General features: G+C 38.7%; 1 protein-coding gene across 2 annotated transcripts in view; it reads left to right on the plus strand.

Moving 5' to 3' along the window:
* MEGF10 (multiple EGF like domains 10) overlaps positions 1-23294 on the plus strand; it is a 106140-nt gene that overhangs the window by 72585 nt on the left and 10261 nt on the right. For both annotated transcript variants that reach the window (XM_065656035.1, XM_065656036.1), the window contains 8 exons: positions 1937-2039; positions 11761-11907; positions 13550-13684; positions 14059-14187; positions 17240-17368; positions 19030-19158; positions 21646-21774; positions 22309-22545. In XM_065656035.1, coding sequence (XP_065512107.1) covers positions 1937-2039; positions 11761-11907; positions 13550-13684; positions 14059-14187; positions 17240-17368; positions 19030-19158; positions 21646-21774; positions 22309-22545 — 1138 coding nt within the window. The remainder of the gene's footprint in view (positions 1-1936; positions 2040-11760; positions 11908-13549; positions 13685-14058; positions 14188-17239; positions 17369-19029; positions 19159-21645; positions 21775-22308; positions 22546-23294) is intronic.

Consider the following 23294-nt stretch of genomic DNA (forward strand, 5'->3'; position numbering starts at 1 on the left):
ATCAGCATTAAATTGTCTGAACTAACTGCTTCTGTTAAATTACTCTAAGTAAAAATGATGAGAGAAAAAATGTACCAAAAATGTACTCCACATCAAACAACATAACTTTAATTAAATTAGCTTACGTCTATGTTTCAGTATGACAGAAGAACTTTCATTTCTTCTCAGTCAGACACAAAAAGGCACTCTTCCTGCCCAGTCTCATGACAGGTCTCTGCCTTTCTCTTGGAGCTCTCACTTCCACTGTCTCCCAGACTTTGAGAACTGCAAAATTAGAAATTGCTGTGTTGACAAAGGCAGGGTCCTCACCAGTTCTGTGCTGCCTTGTAATCTGTAGTTTGGGGAAGCCATAAAAATATACAGTTTCAAAATTTTGAAAGTTGTAAAGTTCTCTCTGCTCTGCTTTTCCTCTCTGCTGTCTTTTCTTCTCTTTTGCAAAACTATCTGCGTGGCAAGTTGTTGGTTTAATATAGTTATAAGGGAATTACCTGAACTAAACAGAAACCCTTTGAATTCCCCTCCCATATCACATTCAAGGTTCTGTCAGTGTGGACTAGCTCCACTGAGCAATGACATGGTAGGAGTAGCTGACCTACAATGTAAGACTGAAAAGCACACCTTTCTTTTGAATGAAAATTTTTTCTGTTGAACTGCTCTCAGAATAGTCAGAAGTGAGGTTTTTTGGGAGTTGTTGGGATGAGCAAAAGGCTCCTTATACCCAAGTAATGTAAGATTTTGTTCTACTTTACACTCGAAAGACTGGGAACTGAATAGCTAAATCCTATGGAACTTGGTTGAAATGTAGGCATGAACATCAAAGAACAGCAGATGAATTTTCATATAAGTTTTGTTTGGATTTTTAATGTGACTGAGACCAGTTTTTAGCCTCAAATTTAAATGATTTGGTTTCAAACCTGACATGTTTTTTTCCTTTTTTGCCTTTGCTGTGGGTAACATCAGAAGTATTACCTTAAATTATACTGGCTTTTTCTCATGATTTTTAATTTGGTTTTGACACTTTCTCTGTAAGGCAAATTTACTGTTGTACTTTGTCTTGTTTTCAGAATGCAGTTGTAAAGATTTTGCTCTTTTCAGTTTCTTAGATTGATTTTTCAGAAAATTAACCACAAACGTATGTGCCACAGAAGAAGCAGAAAAGTCAAGTTCATGTGTTTATCTGTAGTTCCATGAAAATCAGCTGTGCTCTTTTGGCACAGATGAATACACCAAGAGTGGTGTTCAGCTTGTAACTTTAATCTCTCTTGTTTGTTGAAAAAATGTTGCATAGCCAAAAAATGCTTTTGTTTTCTCTACTCTCTCATAACCAAAGGGCTTCTCTTTTTAACATAGTGCGATGTAGTTCAGAGAGAAGGATTTTTGATCAAAAGAAGAGAGTTTGTATTGTTTATGCAATAAACTTCACACTGAATACACATTTTACTATAATGTTTTGCTACATTTTTTTAAGAAACCGTGGCTTTATGTAGTATCCTTTTTGACCAATATGTAGACAGCTCAGGGTCTGAGGCAGAAAAGAAACTGAATTGCTTTCCCATAGAGGAAACCCCAGGTCCTGGAGCAGGAGCACAGCTGTAAGGCAAATGAGGGAAATTAGAGGGACAGTACAAGAAAGCTTTCATTGCAGCCTCTGACACTGTAGATTACTTGTTCTGAATCACTGTCTCCAGGTCCGTTAGTCTGGGATTTTTCAAAAGAATGTAATTAATTCTTTTTTTTCCCCTCTTAAATGAAAGAATGAAAATGTAGCGTGCTAAAATGTTCCAAAAGCCAGAGATGTTTTATATAAAGAAAGCGGATTATGGATTTGGGAGGGATCTGTAGTTGCTTTTTGAGGCAGAACTGACCAAAACTTGTTCTAACTCACAGTTGTTGTCATTTCTGGTTTTTTGTTTTGTTGTTGTTGTTGCTGCTACAGGATGGCACATATGGTATGGATTGTGCAGAACGCTGTGATTGCAGCCACGCGGACGGTTGTCATCCCACCACGGGTTACTGTCGCTGTCTACCGGGATGGTCAGGTACAAAAGAAACCGTCATGAAGAACAATGAGAGTTTCCATTATGGTGGGACTTGGTCTCACCTTTTGGTTTTGTGGGTATAGGAGCAGTATGTGGGGTTGGAAAGAGAAAGGGGACAGTTCTGTGGCTGCTGTGTCACTTCTGTGAATCACAGGTGTGGAAACTTCGTCAAGTGTGGGATCCGCAGAAAACTGGGAATAGAAGGGGAAATCTTAAAATCTGGGCACCTCCAGAGTATGATTCCTTACGAAGGTGGTAAATAACTAGATATTCAAGGTTGTGCTGGCAGTGTAGGAAGTGGAAATCTGCAGGGGATACACATGTGGGCAGGAAGGGCTCCTGCTTTGCTGTTAAAGACCAAATCTATTTCTTAGTTGTGCAATTTGTCTGTATGTTAAGCTGCTGCCAGGTTCTTTGAGAAGGCCTGTCTCATTGTTGGGTCTCCCCAGTGTTGCCCTTTTCAGTGTGACAGAGGCTTCCAGAGTGAGCAGTTACCTAACTGAGCCAGGAATTTGTTTTATTCTATGTTTGTTTTATTCTCTTCCCATAAACTGCAGTGTGACTTATCAGCCACTCAGATACCTCTGGGAAATGGCTACCACAAGCATTCAAAAATAATAAAAGTTATTTGAGAGAATTATGAAAAATACTATTAGTATTATGCCATCTATTACTATTTTGTGAGACACTACTTCGTGTTTATTTTGTTTTGATGTTAATGACCTTAGATGACTCTTGTTACTTTCAGGTAGTTTCAGGTAATTGTATGTGTCTGTTTGGACATACTTTCTCAAACTTACATTTGGATCTGCCTCAAATATGATTTCTTAAATTAATAAACGTATTAAGCAAAGAATACCCACATTAAAATGTGAACAGTTGTTGATCTTGAGCAACCATTGTGTAGGCAATTTGAACTGTTCACAAGTTCCAGATGTACTGCTCAAAACACATATTGTGAGTTTTCTAAACCTGAGACAAATCTTCAGAGACCAAAAATATGTTAATGAATGAAGTCAGATTAAAATAGGTAGTGTTGAAAGGCCATACTAAAAATTTAGCAGTTTTTATAACAGGCTATAAAAATTACCTGGCCATGAATAACTGGGGATGTGACAAAGGCTTCAAGCATATCAGAAACTTTGACTATACGTGAACTCAGATATTGAAAAGGAGACAATATTTTTGTCTTTAGTCAAATCTTACTTTGTCTTCATATTTAGAAAGGAAAAAGATTTCACTAGAAAGAGACTTCATGCGTGGTCATAGATAAAACTGAGTATTCATCTCTGGATGATGTCATCACAACAACATGTTTAACAGACTAGTTTCAACATGTTGGTGATGTCTAGACACACAATATGACATAAATGGCATAGTTTGCTTTATACTCTGTGTCTGGAAAAATCCTCCTCCCACACTTCACATGTCAGAGCAATATCCATGAGGAATATGGTCTTTGTGTAGGTACTTATATTTAGAATTATTAAAAAAAGGAGAGAATGCTTTACAAACAGGTTCTCAAATAGCTGTACTGTACTGCTACATTGCAGAGATATCATTAGATGGTAGGATTAAGAAAGGAGGCTGTATATATTTGTGTATGCATAGTAGGTAGAGAAGCAGACTGTGATGGGTTGACCCTGGCTGGGTGCCAGGTGCCCACCAAAACTGTTCTATCACTGCCGCTCCTCGCCTATACAGGGAAGAGAAAATATAATGAAAGGATCATGGGTTGAGGAAGGACAGGGAAACACCATTCACTCAGCGATTACCATCACAAGCAAAACAGACTTGACTTGGGGAAATTAGTTTGATTTATTACCAGTCAAATCAGAGTAGGATAATGAGAGATAAAACCAAATCTTAAAAACACCTTCCCCTCCCCCCTCCCTTCTTCCCAGGCTTAAGTTTACTCCTGATTTTCTCTGCATCCTCCCTCCAAGCAGCGCAGGGGGACAGGGAATGGGGGTTGTGGCCAGTTCATCTCATGTTGTCTCTGCTGCTCCTTCCTCCTCAGCGGCAGGAATCATCACACTCTTGTACTGCTCCAGCATGGGATGCCTCCCATGGGAGACAGTTCTCAAAGAACTTCTCTGACGTGAATCCTTCCCGCAGGCTGCAGTTCTTCACGAACTGCTCCAGCGTGGGTCCCTTCCATGGGGTGCAGTCCTTCAGGAACAGATTGCTCCAGCATGGGCCCATCACAGGGTCATGGGTCCTGCCAGCAGACCTGCTCCAGCGTGGTCTCCTCTCTCCACGGGGCCACAGGTCCTGCCAGGAGCCTGCTGCAGCTCCAGAGGCTCCTTCGGGCATCCACCTGCTCTGGCGTGGGGTCCTCCCTGGGCTGCAGGTGGATTTCTGCTGCACTGTGGACCTCCATGGGCTGCAGGGGGACAGCCGGCCTGGCCGTGGGCTGCACCACGGGCAGCAGGGGAATCTCTGCTCTGGTGCCTGGAGCACCTTGTGCCCTCCTTCATCACTGGCCTTGGTGTCTGCAGAGCTGTCTCTTTCACATATTCTCAACCCTCTCCCCCAGCTGCTGTTGTGCAACAGTTTTTTCCCCATAAATATATTTTCACAGAAGTGCGGCCGTTGCCAGTGGGCTTGACCTTGGCCAGCAGCGGGTCCATCTTGGAGCCAGCTGATGTTGACTCTGTCAGACATGTGGAAAGCTTCTAGCAGCTTCTCACAGAAGCCACCCCTGTAGTCTCTCTGCTACAAAACCTTGCCATGCAATCGCAATACATTTGTGAAATTATAACAACAAATTATATTAGAATAGCTTAGACTTTTTTCTGTTAGATCTGTTAAAGTACCTCTCACACTTACTAGTTTTTGGTGGTTAGTATTACCTAAAAAAACGAAGGAAGAGGGGGAGAGGAAGTGATTTTGAATCAGTCTTATCTAACCCAAATGAAGGATTTAGTTGTCTAAAAACCATTGGGAGGGTAGTGCTAGAAAATAAATGCATTTGAAGAAGCTTAAGAATGTGAGCTTGTATTTTTTTTCTTTTTCAACAAGAATAAATTGATGAATCCAAGGTCGACTTCCCCAAGTATTTTGATGACACCAAAATAATACAAAGCTTCCAAGAATATATTTTAGATGTAGTATTTTTCTCAGCCGTGTGAACAGAGCAGTTGTCTACACAATTCCCCAGGGAATTTCATCAGAGGGAATAGTTTATATAGCTTTGCGGAAATAAATGAAAGGTGGAAGATTTTTCTCTTGCTGGCTGACGTGGTTGTACCGTAACTCTGGGGAAGAGGAAGCAGGCTGCATGGGGCGGGGGGGTCACTGCCTGGTAAGGTGCCTGCTCCCTCGGTAGGAGGGAGCTCGGAGCTGCTGTGTGGACAGAAGCACTGTTGTCACGTACCAAAGGGCAGCATAGCTAACATGCTACCCTTTATTTTAGTCTCAGGATATAGCTGCAGCTGAGCACTGGTTCAACAGTAAGATGCTATATGGTTTAACTTTTTAAAGTAGTTTTTTCTTCAGTTTCGAACATGCCAAATGTGTTATCTTTTGCTTCTTAGGTCCTAGTTACGAACGAAAGTGTAACTATTGTGTTGCCATGGGCTTTTATAAAACTCAAGAAATACTTAAAATGGGTTTTAATTAGGTTCTGTTTTAATTTAGGATTTCTGTTTTAAATTTAAGGTCTGTTGCCTAGGTGCATGTCTAGATTCTTCATCCTAGACAAAAGTGACTTTGTTTGTAGGACTCCTGTTAGAAATCCTGCCCTCTCTGTAGTTTACATCAAGTGCTCCCTGTACAGCAGCTTAATTCCATTTAGAAAAGCAAGAGTTAAGGCTAATGTTTTTTTTCCTGGCAATCTGACCATTCCATCACATTCCAGGAGCCACATGACAGGATGGCACAAACAAGAAACATCCTCCCACGCAGAGGATGATGTCTGCCCTCGTCCCTTGACATTTTCACTGTATCTTATAAATAAGTTTCCTTCATTTGGAGAGAGTGAAATAGCTGGACAGTGGAAAAGAGTGAGACCCATTAAAATAGGAAGCAGAAGAAAGACATACAAAATGTATTCCCCTAATAGGCAATGATAATTAATTATCCTAAAAATTTATACCAAAACTTTAAGTTAACTTCCATTAAAGAGCCACCTTTTCTTCTTCTGTCAATGACCATAATCCAGAAAGCACCATGGTAACTGTTAATTTCATCCATTAATCTTATCCGTTCTGCAAACAGCTGTGAAGATACAGTTTTTCCAAATTACCTAAAAGATCAGAGAGTTCATATTCTTGCAAACTGAGATTTTGCATTAAAGCATCATAAAAAGGGCAAAGATTTTTCTCCAGACAGTTTATTCATTACAGTATGACAGTAATGAGGCTATTACTGATAACCTATTACTTTTGTGCTTTCTTGGGTGCAGTTCTGCTGGACCTTTCTGTTTGTGAAGAAATATCATGTCGTACTGATACTTGACATTTGTTATTTTTAAAATCAATTTAAAGGTTATGCAGTGCCAGACATTATCAAATACCACTGGTCTGCTCTCTGTACCAAAACAGTAGTGTTGGTTTATGAAAGCGACATACGCAGTACTATCAGCCCACATTTTAGCAGCATGCATAGTATTTACCATATGCTGTGGCAGACAGGGAGTTGGTGACTTTTTGCTGTGCTGGACACCTGCCGACGTTAGTCAGATTGCCCATCACCAGATGTGTTGTTTCTGTGAGGAAGTGCTGTGTCTTTCCATGTGCTCCTGACATTATTTGTAAGAGGCACATTTGTTGCTGGATTATAACAGGGAGGACTGTCATCTGATACTTGCCTCAATGAGGCAAATAACCAGGTCCCTTGGGAAGCACAAACTAGAACTCTCCCTTGCTTCTTAGCTTTTCATGTGTACACATTTTTTTCCCCTTCGATATAGAAGGAAAAAAGGCATAAAAGAGTACTGTCATGGGTCTCCCTCACCTTAAGACTCAGAGAAGCAATCTGGTGCTGGAATGGTGTGGTGCTGGTGCCCTGGTGCACCCAAGCCAAGAACCTTTTGCAAGAACATGTTTCCCTCCACCTTGGCTGATTTCCCCTGGGCTCCTGAAGCACAAGGTCCCGTTGTGATTAATATTAACTGTGCCACAAAATTAAATCATATATGGGCACTGTGTCATGATAAACGGTGTATTTACTTTCCAAATTTAGGGAGATTCTTCAGTAGAAGACTTGGCCTACCCTACATCTGGACTTAACTGTGTATTTATGTGGAAGCAATACCACTCTTTTAGAAGAATAACTTTAAATCAGTAGATTAAGTACATTTATTTTCTTCCTATCAAGAAGGTAAGAAAAGGAAAAGTAGTATATTCTTGTGGTTGCCTAAACCATGGTACATGAAGACCTTCACTGGAAAGGATGATAGTATGTAGCAACAGTATGGTCTTCAAGAAACCACCAAGGATATCTCAAAAGTGATTCTTCCACTCAAATTTGCAGATACATATGTTTGCCTTCAAACTCTCACACAGCCCTGTGTTGACAAGCTTTTGTAGCTGGCTTCCTACCAAAATTCATGGGCACAAACTCTTCTGCTGCCACAGTAAAGAAGCAGCAGTCTGAACTTCTAGAGAAAAATCTTTGATCCTCTCATTAGCTTCTTAATTTGAGACACTTTTGTTTAGTCTTCTGGCTATCTTTAGCTAGGGAGCAAGGTGCTTCTCTTCCCTTAAAGACAATGAAGGTCCTTCTAAATAGTGCCTGTGAAGTTTTTCACCACTGCCATGTCCTGTTTCTCCCCTTTCTTTGGGCTGCTCATCCATTATTTGGCAGTGAGGTAGGGAAGCAATTCTCACACGTCAGAAGTCTCAGCTTCCTTTAACAGAACTTGTCCAGTGTTTGTTTCTCTCAAAAATGAAAGGTGAGGTCTTAGACAATAATGGAAATATTTCATTAGCTTTAATGACACCATGATTTCCCCAAGTTTTGAGGTCTTGATCCTTCTCTTGTTTAGGCTGTTGCATATTCAATTTAGTTCTGACATATGGGAAGTACACCTATATACAAATAGGTTTTAATTCTGAGACACTATGCTGGGAAGTCCCATGTGTTGTGAAGATAAATTTTATAGCAAATACATGTTCTTTGTGGAAAAAAAAAAAAAGAAAAAAATTATTTTATAAGTTTGGATAACTTTTTATCAGACTAATGAAAACACAAAAGTCTGGAAAGTAGCACTTGGTCCAATAATAAATTTGCCCAGGAAGACTGTAAGAAATAATTGTTAGATTTTTTCCCCTTTGAGAACTGAAACAAATTAGCTCTTCGTTCATCAGACTTGGATGATTCATTGAGTCTCAACTTAAAAATGTAGTATAGGGAGTATGTAAACACTCTGCTAGTATGGGCAGGAACACTGGTATCTCTAAAGAGTTATTTACTTCATTCATGCAATTACAAATGCTGGGGGAACGCTGATTTAGATGTGAGGCCCCCAGCATAAAGCACTAGGCATTAAATGCATGAGCATTTCTTCAGAGCAGCTTAGCTGAAGTTTATCATGACCATTCAGTGATTGCCTAGCAACTTGTGAAGGCCATCAAAGAGCTCTTTGTCCATAGCTCTGGCAAAAACATTTCCTTGCAGATATCCTTATCAGTATCAAAATCAACATGAAAACTTATCAAAAGCAATTTTATTGCATAAGAGATTAATTGGAGCAATCATAACAACACTGTTGATACCGTTGTAAAAGCTGAGTCTAATCTTGCTTTGTAAGTTCTAGTAAAAAACATTTTTTTCCTCACTGATTTCTAGCTTTTCTATAAAAGCATGGCTTTCTTTGCTGAAAGTTCATATAAAGCATCAGAGTCTGGAAAACTGTTTCTCTATTTTTAGTCCTTTTAATATTTCTAACATATTCTTTCTCAAAAATGCACATATTTGATTCTTACAGCTAAAAGATGTGAAACTCAGTTTCTCATTTTAAGCACCTTGTGAACTTATCTAAACAGTGGGTGAATGAAATTTAAAACTATTTTTTTAAGTAGAGATGCAATAAATCACTAAATGAATTAGTGTTTCTCCTTTGCTACATTCATTCTTGACATTCTCACATGGGAGTGAAATTAATTTTGCTTATGATCAATAGTGAATATAATTAAATTCCTTTTATAGCGAAACAGGAGTAATATTAGGCACTCTTTCAGTATTTTATACCGTCATAATTATTACTCAGTGATATTTGGGATACACTCTTTGCTAAGTAGAGGGATATAATTCTTTACCTGACCACGTCCTTATAAGGGCCGAAAGTGGGAAACAAAAGGTAATTTTTTCAGTTTCCCTAATGGATAATTTTCTCTGATGTGTACTGGAGGAACTTTTTCCTTTTTTGTTTCTTAATGGTAGTTGTGGGCTCTTTCAAGTATCGTGGCTCTGTGTAGCATAGGGCTCATTGTCTTTTCTATCCCAGTGTGCCCAGTTGACACCATGCTGTCATAAAGCATCCTCTATGCACAGATCAAGATGATATAATTGAGCCTAGTGTTGTTGCATGTCACTGGTCTACATAATCTCAGATAATGCACTATGGTAACTCTTGGCAACGGCTGACTTGTTAATAGTGACTGTTGTACACTGAACACCACTGAAACCCATCACAATTCTGTGAAAAATGTCTTTTCTCTAGCAGGGTTCACTGAGTGAAGCTCTGTATGATATGACAGATAACACTCATGTGAACAGAATGCCAGACTCAATCCTGAAATCCTCTGTGTGTGTCTGCCTGTGCTTTCACAGATTTAGAAACTCGAATTCTCAAATTTGAGAATGTCAAGCAGAGCAATCTCATGCATCTGAAATAAGTGGTCTTGTTTAAAAAAAAAATGCCATGATCTCATCCTGCTTGTGTGCATCAGCATCCCTCAGAATCAAACCAGTCTCTTTTATCTATTTATCTACAAATAGTGAGTAAGTGAAAAAGGTGACCCTAGCTACTGAGAAGTAAGTCTACTCTGTCTCTCAAATGTAGATGAAGATAGGAAAATGATATTGCCTATGCAGGAAAAAGTGAAAAAGTAATCATACAAGAAGTCTTTCATTTTTTGACAACAAATTTGGTTTAGATCGGTATTAACCAATGATCATTGTACAATTAGGGCTTTTAGGTGGCCTGGGTACTGTCTTGCTGCTGGTTAGCATCTGGATTCTAAAAGGCAAGTGTTTTTTCTCTTGCTGGCATTAGTTTGTGCAATCTGTTGAACCACATATTTGATTATTCAATCTGTTGATTGTCTTGCAGAGAAACAAACAATTTGAGAGTCTGGAGTTTCACCTTTCCTCTAAATAGAGTGTTAGTCTTTGGATATATGCAGCTTTACAAGGTGCATGCTGTGGGTGTTGAAGAATCACCTCTGTGTCTGGTCTATCAGTGAACAGTGTAATTATTTTTTAGTAATGTTGTGAACAGTAGGTTTTGCTCTTCAAAGTTAAAAGATTTTTTTCTTGTCACATGTGAGACTGTTTTGCGTTTTTAGGACTTTGGCAGCCAGTGAGCCTGTGGCATATTTTGCTGGAAATACTTTCAAAGCAAGACATGCTTGTGGCTGCATTCAGTCCACTTTTCCCTTAGCGAAGAGCTTCATTCAGTAGGGGCACTACAATAATACTTAATTGTTAATGCAAAGTACTGTAGACACAATATGGTCTGAGTTCCACAGTGGTGCCTGCTGGCATTTAACATGCAGCCTGCTTTTTAAAAGCAGATAGTGGAAAAAACAAATAGCAAAGTTATATTTAATGTTGCTGCATTGCAAAGAGAAAAACTATCCCATGATTGGATGATTATAATTAGTGGTTTGTATTATGGTTTAAGTATAGAGGTTTGGGTTGTGGCTGTTTGGTAATAAATTTTGTGACAAAAATGGTTAGACAAAGCACTGGCTGACCAGCATCCTTAACACTGTTGCAGCTAAGCATTTTGGAATGCTCACATGGTGTGTTTGGAAACCCTTTGTGTGCGCTACATTTTTCCATTTGGTATGAGGCTTAGCAGTAATCAGCTCACCGCTAATTAGAAATCATTCTGTGTCCTGCACCCCATTATTACAGAAAATTATGTCAGACCTTAAGAATTTTTACATTCAGAAGGAAAAGTTTCTGCAATACCTTTTGTCCTGCATTTCCCTAACATAAAATTTGAAAATAAGCTTTTGCTGTTTCGGAACAGCCATTATGGAGGAAGCAAAACCCATTATTTTGCTGCATTTGAATTACTTTCCTCTTTAAAATCTCCTTATCGATACCAGTGGTGAAAGTGAGAGGAATAAAAAAGCATTTTAAATTTTTATGTGTATAAAGTTATTGGAAAATTGTGGAACTCTTTATATTGTTGAGAGGTTGACATTTATCTTTGTAGATCTTAAAGTATTAGTGAGCAGGAAGCCTGAAGGTATCATCCCATGGAGCTCTTATGTTCCATGTGAATCTACAGAAATGCAGGATCAGCCCTTATTTACATCTCATCAAAACTGGAATATGAAAGAAATTTACTGTTCCAGGGGAAGGCAGGAGCAGAGATGCAAGTTTACCTTGTTCTGTTTTCCTGATATTAGTGCTATTTTCAAAACAGGTTTTATGATCTGTGTTTTAAAAATGGGACCTCTGAGGAGCAAAAGTTCAAACTAACTATGCATAAGAGTTTTTTACAAAGGCTGACAGTTTTGTTCATTTATGGTTGCAGGTATTCACTGTGACAGTGTGTGTGCAGAGGGACAGTGGGGTCCAAATTGCTCGTTGTCTTGTTACTGTAAAAATGGAGCATCCTGCTCTCCGGATGATGGAATCTGTGAGTGTGCGCCAGGATACCGAGGCACTACTTGTCAGAGAAGTAAGGACAAAATAAATACTTTAAAATTTCTGTTTCTCCCTCCTCTACTTGTAATACTTATTATAGAATACCATAATGCTTTGTTAATTGCAGTATGAAGTACTGTGGAACACTCCTTGATTGTATATTTTGTCAAAATGCATGAACATACTGAAATAAGTGTTATCTAAAATTAACAAATGTTTCTGATTAGTAGTGCTCTTTTTGTTATGGTAAAACTTTTCTTCACTGTCTGTGCTGTGATGATGTCATGCACGTGACTTTCGAAGAAACAAATTTAGCAGAGCATTCCATTCTCAAGGCAAGCATTTCCAAATGTGGTTGATGAATGTTAATTTTGTAATGATTACTAGAAGGTAGAAGGAGAACCAGAGGAAGATGAAGTCCTAGCACTCCAGGAATGGCAAGATTTCAAGCTGAAGAATGTGATTGCCTGTGGCACTATTAAATCCCACATTATTGTGGCATTAGTATTCCCTAAGCATTTCTAACTAACTGCAGTAATTATTCTCGCTATCTAATCTCTGAAGGCCTTGCAGTTAATAAATTAATCCAGAAGCAGACTAAGTGTAATGCCACATGTAAAAGTGTTGCCTGTGTTTTGGAGCTGTGCCTGTAACCTGGACAAGAGGCTTCCAGTCTGGTGGCTCTCAGAGCCCCTCTCTGATGGCTGGTTTGAAGGCTGGGAAGACAAAGGTCGTACAAATAATTTGGATCCCAGTCAGAAAGTGCCTTTTCAGTAAGCAGGAAGACCTTTTGGTGCTGTTCTACTTGGAAAAGTTAATCTCTCTAGAGGGATCTGCCCACATAACTTGTATCAAGTGTATGAAAGACTGAATTTTGAATGAAATTAAAATATTGAAAATATTCCAAGTTAGGTTTCATCAGTACTAATTGCTGCTGTGCAGCAGGTGTTTCTCTTGATGCATTACCTAATATTCTAATCTATCAGGAAATAAACAACAAATGGGATTAGAGCAACAAAGAAGGAGATTTTATTCAATGGCCTTTTCCACCCCCCAGCCTTTAGCATAAGAAGTGGACAACTCTGTATTTCTTCTCTCAGGTTCTCTAAAAGTTAGGTGATGCATAGCTGTCTGTACCATGTAATGAGTACAGTGAGTACCTAAATGAAAGGATGACTGGAAAACATTTGTACGCATTTCTCAGTGTAGTAATGGCTGTTTGTCTTCCAAGTTAGAAACATTTAAGAAGTCAAGGTTTAAGATGACCCTAGACGTGTACAGATAGAACTATCCACTCTATTTTTTTAACTTACTTGTCTTCAAAAATGCTTTAAAATAAGTTCATATTGTAGAGGATGTATAATGTATAGGCAAATATGTATAATATATAAAGTATATGTGCATTTTAAACCAAAGTCTAATGTGCTCTGACAAGTCATAGAATGTCAACTAAGTCATTACTAACTAGAATATAGTAGACCCTCGATAAAGATGAGCAAATCTCCTTCCATGAGTGTAAAGCATTGACCTGTATGAAGAATAACAACCACCATTGCAACTCTTGTGTATTTAGAAAGCAGAACTAATTCAAAGTCGGGAACAAGTGTGCTCAAGAGTAGATCACGGCTGTATAGAAAGGGCAGGAAGCAATGACGTTTTGTTCTTTCTGATTCCAGTTTGTTCGCCTGGGTTTTATGGACACCGTTGCAGCCAGACATGTCCCCAGTGTGTACACAGCAGTGGTCCCTGCCACCATATTACTGGCTTATGTGACTGCTTACCTGGATTCACAGGAGCCCTCTGTAATGAAGGTACAAGCTGTAATAAAGACTCTATGGGATGCAGAGACCAAGCACTGTAATAATTTTTATTCTGTCACTTGGAAACTATAAAACCAAAAATAGTTTCTGTTGCAATATGTGCAGCTTATAAATTAGGAATCTTAAGCAGATTTAAACTGTTTGAACATTTGATCCTTAAGTGTGAAACCCACTGTATTCTTATTTGTACTATTTGTATAATGAGTATGCAAAATGGGCTTACCAGAATTTATAATGCCTCACTTTAACGTTATACTAAGCAATACATTTCTTGATCCCAATATCAGTTGCTTTCTCTTGAAATAAAGAAAATACAATCTTGTTCTGTTTACTAAGGAGTTCTAATTCTGACAACTTGTTCTCAGTATGTCCCAGTGGCAGATTTGGCAAGAACTGCATTGGAATATGCACCTGCACCAATAATGGAACATGTAATCCTATTGATAGGTCCTGTCAGTGTTACCCTGGCTGGATTGGTAGTGACTGCTCTCAGCGTAAGTATCAGCTTTTTTTATTACTTTTAAAAGAATTAATGAGGATTTGGCTATTTAAATCATCTACTTTTTGGTAAAGAAACACAGTTTAGGTCAGAAATGAGGAGTTTATGGTATATAGTGAAAAGATCCTAAACTTTTTTGTGTTTAATCAGCACTATCAGAAATGCATTTGCACTATGATTTTTCTAGTAAGTGGGCTGCAGCATATGACAGGAGGGATTGATTTTCAGTCTTCCACTGCCCAAAGAAGAGTTGTAGAGAAGCTGGATTGGACTTATTTCAGAAGTGCACTGTGAAAAGACAAGAGTCTGTGCTCACAGGCTGCAGCAAGGGTGACTTTTGCTAGGTACAAGAGAAAAAATCTTTACTGTGAAAAGTGGTCAAGAACAGCAACTGTCCAGAGAGGCTCTGAAGTCTCCCAGTCTGGAAGAGGTTGTGAAATTATTGTTCTTGAAGATCCTTTGAGTAGGATGTTGGACTAGGTGATGCTAGAGGTCTCATCCAACATGAAAAGGTCTGTGACCTGATGAATCTTGCATTGCAGAGAGAGTTCTTGACCTGTTGTTTGCTTGCCTGTAATTATTTAATCTTATCACAGTAGGGCTGTGAACATCCCAGGGCTTGTATCCTCAGGATAGTCTTATGAATAACGGAGTTATTATTTTACAAATAAGAAGCTGAGGCACTGAAATACAAGATGTTTTCTCTTACTACAGTTGCACAGAGGGCTACTGGCAAGGCTCAGAACAAAGCCAAGATTTTCTGATACAAGTTAGTGCTCTGGTTGGAAGACCATCCTTATTTTTGTTGAACATTTTGTTAAGAAATTTTTCAGTATGACTTTTTTTGAGTGCGTATTACTTTCTGAAGGAGTTTTTGCTTTCTTCCTTTTATAAACATTTCACAGATAGGCGTTTTTAGTGTAATTCTACCTCGCTTGTTGAGTACTGTCTTGGTATGCTAAACTCATTGAAGACTTTGTTAGTGACTTAAATAGGGGAAGGGCTAGGCCCTAGTTGTATTATGTTTCATAGAGTTATTTTATTAAATAATTAGGTGTTCTCCAGATGCCTTACTGGGTCTATACAAATTAGTAATGACAGGAAAAAAAAATCTGAGGCAAAATTCTCACATGAAGCATATCCAGTTCCATAAGTACCAAAATCTACAGAGTCTGAAACATATGCATGCCAAAATTTCAGTCAACCCCTTATTTATTAATAAAAGAAGCTATACCAGACCCTGATATATCAAAATGCAAAAGACATTGTGCTGGAGTTTCCAGGGATGTCTGTTTCCTAATAACATGCCTCATTGGTTTATATAATTTATGGTTTGACTGGTCCAGGTTAACTGGCTCTGTACCAGTGCGATGTAACAGCTGGTCAATTTGGAAAAAAACCTTTGCTGGCTAAATTCTGTGAAGTGATTAGCATGCACAACTCAATATGATACCAAAATAAATCTTGGGCCTATTCCTGTGGAAGCCAGTATCAACAAAGGTCCCTGTTTTTATGGTAAAATAAGTAGGTAGTTGGAAGAGTAGCAGAATAGGGGTATTGAGGGGGAGGACGGACTTACTCATTGAATCAATAACAAGAAAATGGTGCCAGCAATATGAATGGAAGCGTCTATTGAGGCTGTGCTCATGGACCGTAACAGAGGAAGTTTATTTGCTTTGTATAAAGGCCTTTCGTTCACATGGAAAATAATGATTCCATTAATTTCTTTTGGAACTAGCGACCTTTTTGAAACTTCGAACCTTTCATCTGTGTGTGATTTACATTCCTTCTTAGTTGACCACTAATTTCAAACAAAAAACAATAATGAAAATCATTACAAGGCACAACTGAAGTGGAAACAGCAAAAAACCAAACTTAGTACTTTTTTTCAATACAATGTTGTATATTTCTTAATGAAGTGAAATTTGGGCAAAGACTACACTTCGTAAAAATACAGCCCCCACACGAGTCATTTTGCAATTCAAGAGTATTTATTGCTCTCAAACAGGTCTGTGAACAACTAAATCAATACACAACAACAACGAGTCATCAGCCTTTTTAAGTTTACACAGGAGTAAAGCTAAGGCTTCCATGTCTGACCTGTTTCTTCTCTCCTGTGAAATACTCATGTTGTACTGCCAGAAAACTATTTTTAAATGATGCATCTCTTTACTAGAGAAACGAATGAAAACCTCAAGATGTGAATCCTAATCAGTAGAAAGGGGCTATTCTTAGCCTACCCCATGAACTTAGTGATATTCTGATGTGAAGAAAATTATCTTTTGCTGTGTCTGAATAGTAATTTGCATTTTGGAACCACTTCACTATTCTAATGGAAGCACATAGTATCAAATTCATTCACCATGGCAGTTTCACAGCAGTCAGTAAAATTCTATCTCAAAATGTGTCAGCATGATTGTGACTGAAAAAAATCTCCACTGTACAGATGATTACTTGTTTTTTAGAGATGCTATATTGATCAATGGACCCACAGAAGCAGCTGAGTTAACTTGATTAAGGTACAGTCCTGATTACATGCACCATGTTTAGGCAATTATTTAGACTCTAACAATGGAAATACAAGAAGTAAGTTTAGGATTAGGTATAAAGCTCTAGGCTATAAGATATGTTTCAACCTTCTCTGTTTGTTCTTCACATTTGGGGCTTGAAAGGCTTATCCCCTTGTCTTTGCTCAATTGAACTGCTTGCAGATTGAAAAATAAATTAAGGAAGGAAATATACATGGCTTTCTCTATGAGAAAGCTGGTATGAATGTCCTAGTTACTGAGTATTAAGTATGTATCATTGGTTTCTTTCACACATTTAATCTTTTTCAGCACTTTTAATCTAGAGTAAAATGATTCCTTGGTTAAAAAAAAAAAACAACCTGTGGCTGTTTTCTCAGAGTGGAGGAGCCCAAAAATGTATTTAAAAAAAAAAAAACCCTCAAATGAATGAGTGCTCACATATGATTGTAAGCAGCTCCATTCGTAGGTATCAAGGATCTTTGACATTTGAGATTAATTAATTGTTCTGGGTTCTTTTAGCTTGCCCACCTTCTCACTGGGGACCAAACTGCATCCACACGTGCAACTGCCATAATGGAGCTTACTGCAGTGCCTACGATGGGGAGTGCAAATGTACCCCAGGATGGACTGGCCTTTACTGTACGCAAAGTGAGTGACTTCTGTTATCCTGTGTTAGTCTACAAACCAGTGACAGAATTGTCCTTCAGTGTTTTCACGCTTTATTCATTGATTTCTTCCCACACTGCTGAACGTTTTTTGATCAGGAAGATGCAACCACATTACCTATATGGTTGCAGGGAAGGCCCCTGTATAAGCACTGGCAGAGTGATGGCCAACACATTCAGGTTCCTCTTTAGCCTTCCTTCAGAAGAAGACAACTTTTGGCTGCAGATGGACATCCTTCTGGAATAGCTTGTCGTATGAACATGCAGAATGAATGACCCTGACGTTTAAATGGTGCCACTGCAGATGTGCAGTTCTGGCTGCAGTCTGTAGCATAAACAGTATCAGCTCTGCAGGCATTCCCCACCTTACCATCTGATACCTTCCCTTTCTGAAACATCCCCAGGAGGCATTCTAGCATCAGGGACCCAACAACCAAGACTGTAAGATAACACAGAGCTGACTGAAGCCATGAGAAAAGCTTAGCTGTGGCTGTAGTCTACTGAGGCACAGTCTCTGTTATTACAGCAGAGCGATCATATGGTACATCTCATACCTGTAATTGCTACCACTCAGGGGCAATTGCAACAACAGCTCTAGCTCAGCACCTGTACTTCAAATACTGATGTAGAAGCTATTTTATTTGGAACTTAGAAACTTAACTTCACTAGACTGTGATATTTGAATTTTTTTTTTCATTTTCTTTATGTCTTTCATTAAAATAAAAATACAAGCAGTGCAGTGACTGGGTGTAGGTATATGGCACTCATTATATGCTGGGTAAGAGTTCACACAAAGTTTAAGAAATAACATTTGTTAGAGATGGATGTTGACCAAGTTGCCTTCTTATCTGTATCATATTACAACTTCAATTTGGTTTATTTTCAATCCAGGCACCCCGACTATCTGTAACCTGTGCACAACGATTATCTTTAAACTCAAGAAAAAGAAGACTACTAACTGTGTTTTGCATTCAGTGTTTAAATAAATTTTTCATAAAATCAGAACTCTCTTTTTTCAACTGAATAGTGTCATAGTGGCAGGAAATAACAGATACACTATAGGGCCATATGGATGCAGCTCTGGAAGACATTCGCCATACTGGTTCAGCTGTCAGCTATCATGCTTATTTTGCTTCCTGCTGGTGAATAATGACCTCTTTGCAGTGATATGTCTTCTTCATACTGAGATGGTATCTTTGTGAGGAGAGGAGCTGAGATACAATATGTTTTGGTTTTGTGTGTTGGTTTTTTTTTTCTTCTTCAACTTTGACTGTGCAGAAAATATGTCCAAAGGTTCATTCATCACAGAACAGACTCCCTGCTCTGATTCACAAACCGCTCTCTTTCTCCTTCTTCAAATATCTTCTTAAAGCCATTTCTTTGAGGAGCCCTTCTTGTTGCCTTGTTCTGAACATCTGCTGTCCACAGAGTTTCCCAACCTCATTTTTATGTAGTTTTTGCCTAATGTGTATTTTAAACCACTTAAAATAAGGTAGATCTTGATCTACTGTGTTTGTAGAATTCCATGTTGAGTAGCGGGGCCAGAGAAATTACTTCTCAATAACATACTTAACCAGAATATTTGTATTTTATTTCTAGAGTGGTTGTTTCACTCCTTTTCCCCTCCCGCTCCTTGTCTTGCAGGATGTCCCCTAGGGTTTTATGGGAAGGACTGTGCATCGATATGCCAGTGTCAGAACGGAGCGGACTGTGACCACATCAGTGGGCAGTGCACCTGCCGGACGGGGTTCATGGGGAAGCACTGCGAGCAGAGTGAGTAGGAACAGGAATTGCTTGTGCCCAGTAACAAACACAAAACCCTGAGCTGACTCTCTGTTGTTTTGGCCAGCGCTGTGATACAGCCTCTTGACTTCAGTGGGAATTTTGATGGGGAAGGACCTTCGGGAGCTGGATCTAGGCTTTTTCCAAATAGATAAAAAACCCGCAGAATTAGTTATTAAGACTGATTATGATTGTGATGCCTCTTTCTTTCAATTTGTAGCTACATATAAGAGGCATTTGTACTACATTCTAGTTGCTTTGGACATAATGCTAAAAAAACCCCAACAATTCTGTCATGTAAAAGTAACAAATGAATGCAAGTAATTGTCATTAGCATAAACCACAATGAAAACTAATAGTGAGAAGACTAAAGAAGTACCACATCAGTCCTAGTGGATAAAATTAATCTTCGCAATGCAGTTTTACAACACAATTGGATTACAAAAGCGTGAGAGATGGCATTTTGTTTTCATATGTTTGCGATTCGTTACTCAGAAATGTCAAGAATAGCACTACTGAAATCAATGGTGATGTAACGCTGTACAACATTAGAAGAATAATCAAGCTCATAAGCACAGAACTGTTAGTCCAGCTTTTGTTAACATTACGGAGCAGCGCTCCCACTCTTCATGCGTTGTACTGCAGTGCAAAGCAATCTGTTCAACCTGCTGTTGTGAAGGTTTGAACCTGTACAGGGCTTTGCTTTTCATGGGCAGAGGACACTATGTATTACCTATAGCCAGGACTGATTTAGCTGCATCTGGATCTGAAGGGCTGTGCAGTGGCCAGGACAGCATGTGTCATGCTTGGCAGCGCTGTTGCACAAGGTAGGGCAGGTTACATCCTTATAGACACACTTCATTCCCTCAGCAGTGGGTCTAGCCCCAGCTGCAACGGGAGTTATATTTTTAAGGCTAATCGACATCTACGGTAGAACCACTAAAAATTGGGTAGTGGATTTTTTTTTCCTAAGAAAAATACAGTTACAGCAAAATCTGAATTATTTAGAGGAATATATTTATTTCAATGAAATAATAGCTGGCAACATGTAATTATTAGCTAATTAAATTTTCTTATTCTACTCTGATGATTTAAATGTTTCACTTCGAAAGAGCAATAATGTTTAGGAAAAGATAAACTTTTTAAGATCCTCTCTTGATGCCACAATAGTGAAAAATTATTTTGAATACTTCAGCAAATCTAACTCTATTATTATGTTTTATAGATGTTATATTTTATCCTATAATTTGATTGTAATGATTTACCAATATTAAGTGTTTTGGTGTTTCTGAATTTGAATGTCAGTTTTAAAAATTGACTTCATTCCAATTTGAATATCGAAATGCCAAAATATATTATGGCATGATGGTTTTTGCCCAGCCATCGACTTCAGTGGTTAGAATCTTGTTTTATTGAATGTAACCAAGAGAAGGAGAAGGTATGTAAGAATGACATTCCACTTGAGTCTGAATTTATCAAGACTTCAGGAACATTTCTCTGGTACCTATTGTGTTATTCACCAATTGTGAGTTACATTATTTAAAAAAAAATAAAGAAAAATTAATATAGTTACAAAACTCCTGATAGAGTTCAGAAAATCGAGTGTCAGAGAGTGAACTAATACGACGGTCCCTCAAACTGTCAGAGGTACAATAAGGTAGCAAGCCACACAGTAACAGAAGTGGCAGTTTAAAAGAAATGATTTTTATCAGTGTAGGCTAATTCTCTACTCTGCTAATTACATGATCCAGGATAGACTTTGATCAGTAATTAATTATTGTATTCAAATCATTCTGGGAGAGAAAAAAATCATGTAAAACTCTTCCAATTAGTTCTTCATAATTTAGCATTTTCTTCTGCAAGTAGTTTCTCAATGTATACATAACAGTCTCAAAGTATGCTATAAGCAGCCTAAGACCAGTTTCATTTTTATATAAATGTGTGGTGTATATTAGGCTCATTCTCATCGCCCTCATCTCTTGCTCTTTTTCCACATCAGCACATCTGTCGTATGACATGACACCAGCCAGATGTCTGGCTCCACTCGTATGACTATGTGACTTTTTAAGCACTGGTATCTGAGTTACCTGGGAGGCTTGACATTCTGGTGTAGAACTGGCACTTTGTTTACATTTTGTCCATTTCTTCACTGTCTTCTGCCCTTTAAATTTTTTTTTTCCTTGCTAATTTCACCACCTTAGTGGCAGCAACATTACAGGTAAAGGCAAATGACTTCTGAACACAATTTCCTTCTCCTTTTCCTTCTCCTTTCCCGCACACATGCACACACACACACAGAAGTCCTCTTAGCAAAGTCATTTCCACAGAGGTCTGCCACTAATAAGACATTGCCATCTGCTGGCCATGTATGCAAAGGGTTAGAAACAAATGGTAACGCTTATGGTGCTGTGGATCTGTAACATGAAAACGTTTAAGAAGTACTGATCATGCCTGATTTTTATTTGCACTTTTGTGCAGAATGCCCTCAAGGTACATATGGGTACGGATGCCGGCAGATATGTGACTGTCTGAACAACTCAACCTGCGACCACATCACGGGAACATGTTACTGCAGCCCAGGCTGGAAAGGGGCCAGGTGTGATCAAGGTGAAGCCTAGATGCAATAAAATTATGGTTATTGTTTTCTATAGATCTTGGATTAACCTATTAAATGCCATCTTTATATCATTCCTTAAATGAATGCTATGAGGCATGTGTGTTCAAGTAGTCCATTCTATTAAATCTATTAAATGTTCTGTAGATTTTGTAAGTATTAGATGCCTCAGTGGTGGTTTATTGGAACAAAACACTCAAGTATAGATTGCATGAAATGTTTTACAGTACTGTGCTGTGCCATCCAAAGCTGCTGACAGAGCATCTGCTTTACCTGCACTGTGCTTTTGCCTAGAGAATGTTATTGCTTTTTCAGCTCCATGAAAATGTGTCTTTACATAAAGAAGATGAATGCTCTTCCTTAAGGCTAGGATTGTCTTCACATTGGTTTCTGACATAGTTCTATTTTGGCATTATTACATACAGTTAAATTAGCAGGAAGATTTAGAAGTGATCTACTGTCTTCTGCTTCTGACATATAAGCCTCTGAATTTATGCCACATATTTTCATTTCTTCTTGTATTTCAGCTGGTGTAATTATAGTGGGAAACTTGAACAGTTTAAGCCGTACCAGTGCTGCCATCCCTGCTGATTCTTACCAGATAGGGGCTATAGCGGGCATCATCATTCTTGTCCTGATTGTGCTTTTCCTGCTAGTGCTGTTCATCATTTACAGACACAAGCAGAAAGGAAAAGAAACAAATATGCCTGCAGTGACCTATACTCCTGCTATGAGGGTCATCAATGCAGATTACACCATTTCAGGTAAGTGACAGAACAGATCTTTTTCTCTCCATCTCTTGACTTTGCACTTTTTTAGCTGAGCTCTGAAGGGGTTCAAATCTGCACCTAACAGGGCTTGAATGTGCGTGTTTCACCTTTTCGCATTAGTGAGGGCTGCCATGAGCAGGAACATGTTCAACTCCAAAAAGGGTATCTGCAAATCTGCCTTGGAAGCCTTCCTGAAAAGAGAGGCAGGAGGGGCTTTCCCTCTCGGAAGAGGAAGGCTGAGACTCTGATCTCAAGTGCCTTTGGCAAGAGAGCAGCCCCTGAGACCACACTGGCAGTGGTGCTGGTGAACTGGCACATGGGACCAGTGGGATGCGATGGTGGACTTGTCTGCTTACCTTTCATCTACCAGAGACAGTTCACCTGAGTTCAGAAGGATGCTGGCCCAGCTGCTTAGTTTGTTTTGCAGCACAGTCTTTTAATCTTTGCTTTTGATACTCTAAAGGTGGCTTACCCTGGTAAAATGTGTCAATTGTAAGGAACAAGTGATGATATACCTTGCTTTATTGTGTAACATTTTGCACTCTTGAATGTTTTTCTGCATTAAACAGTTCAAGTAAGGACATTTCTGTTTCTCTGTGCCTATTTTTAAACAGAATTGTGAAGTTTGGCAAAATACGATTTCTACTGAGACTTTAAATTCAATGCCGACAGCTTGAATACAGAAAAACTGCTATAGATGTAGCAAATCAGAACTTCTCACTATCTGTGGCAAGATTCTGTAG

Source organism: Caloenas nicobarica, chromosome Z (genome assembly GCF_036013445.1).
Source record: "Caloenas nicobarica isolate bCalNic1 chromosome Z, bCalNic1.hap1, whole genome shotgun sequence".
NCBI classification, from domain to species: domain Eukaryota; kingdom Metazoa; phylum Chordata; class Aves; order Columbiformes; family Columbidae; genus Caloenas; species Caloenas nicobarica.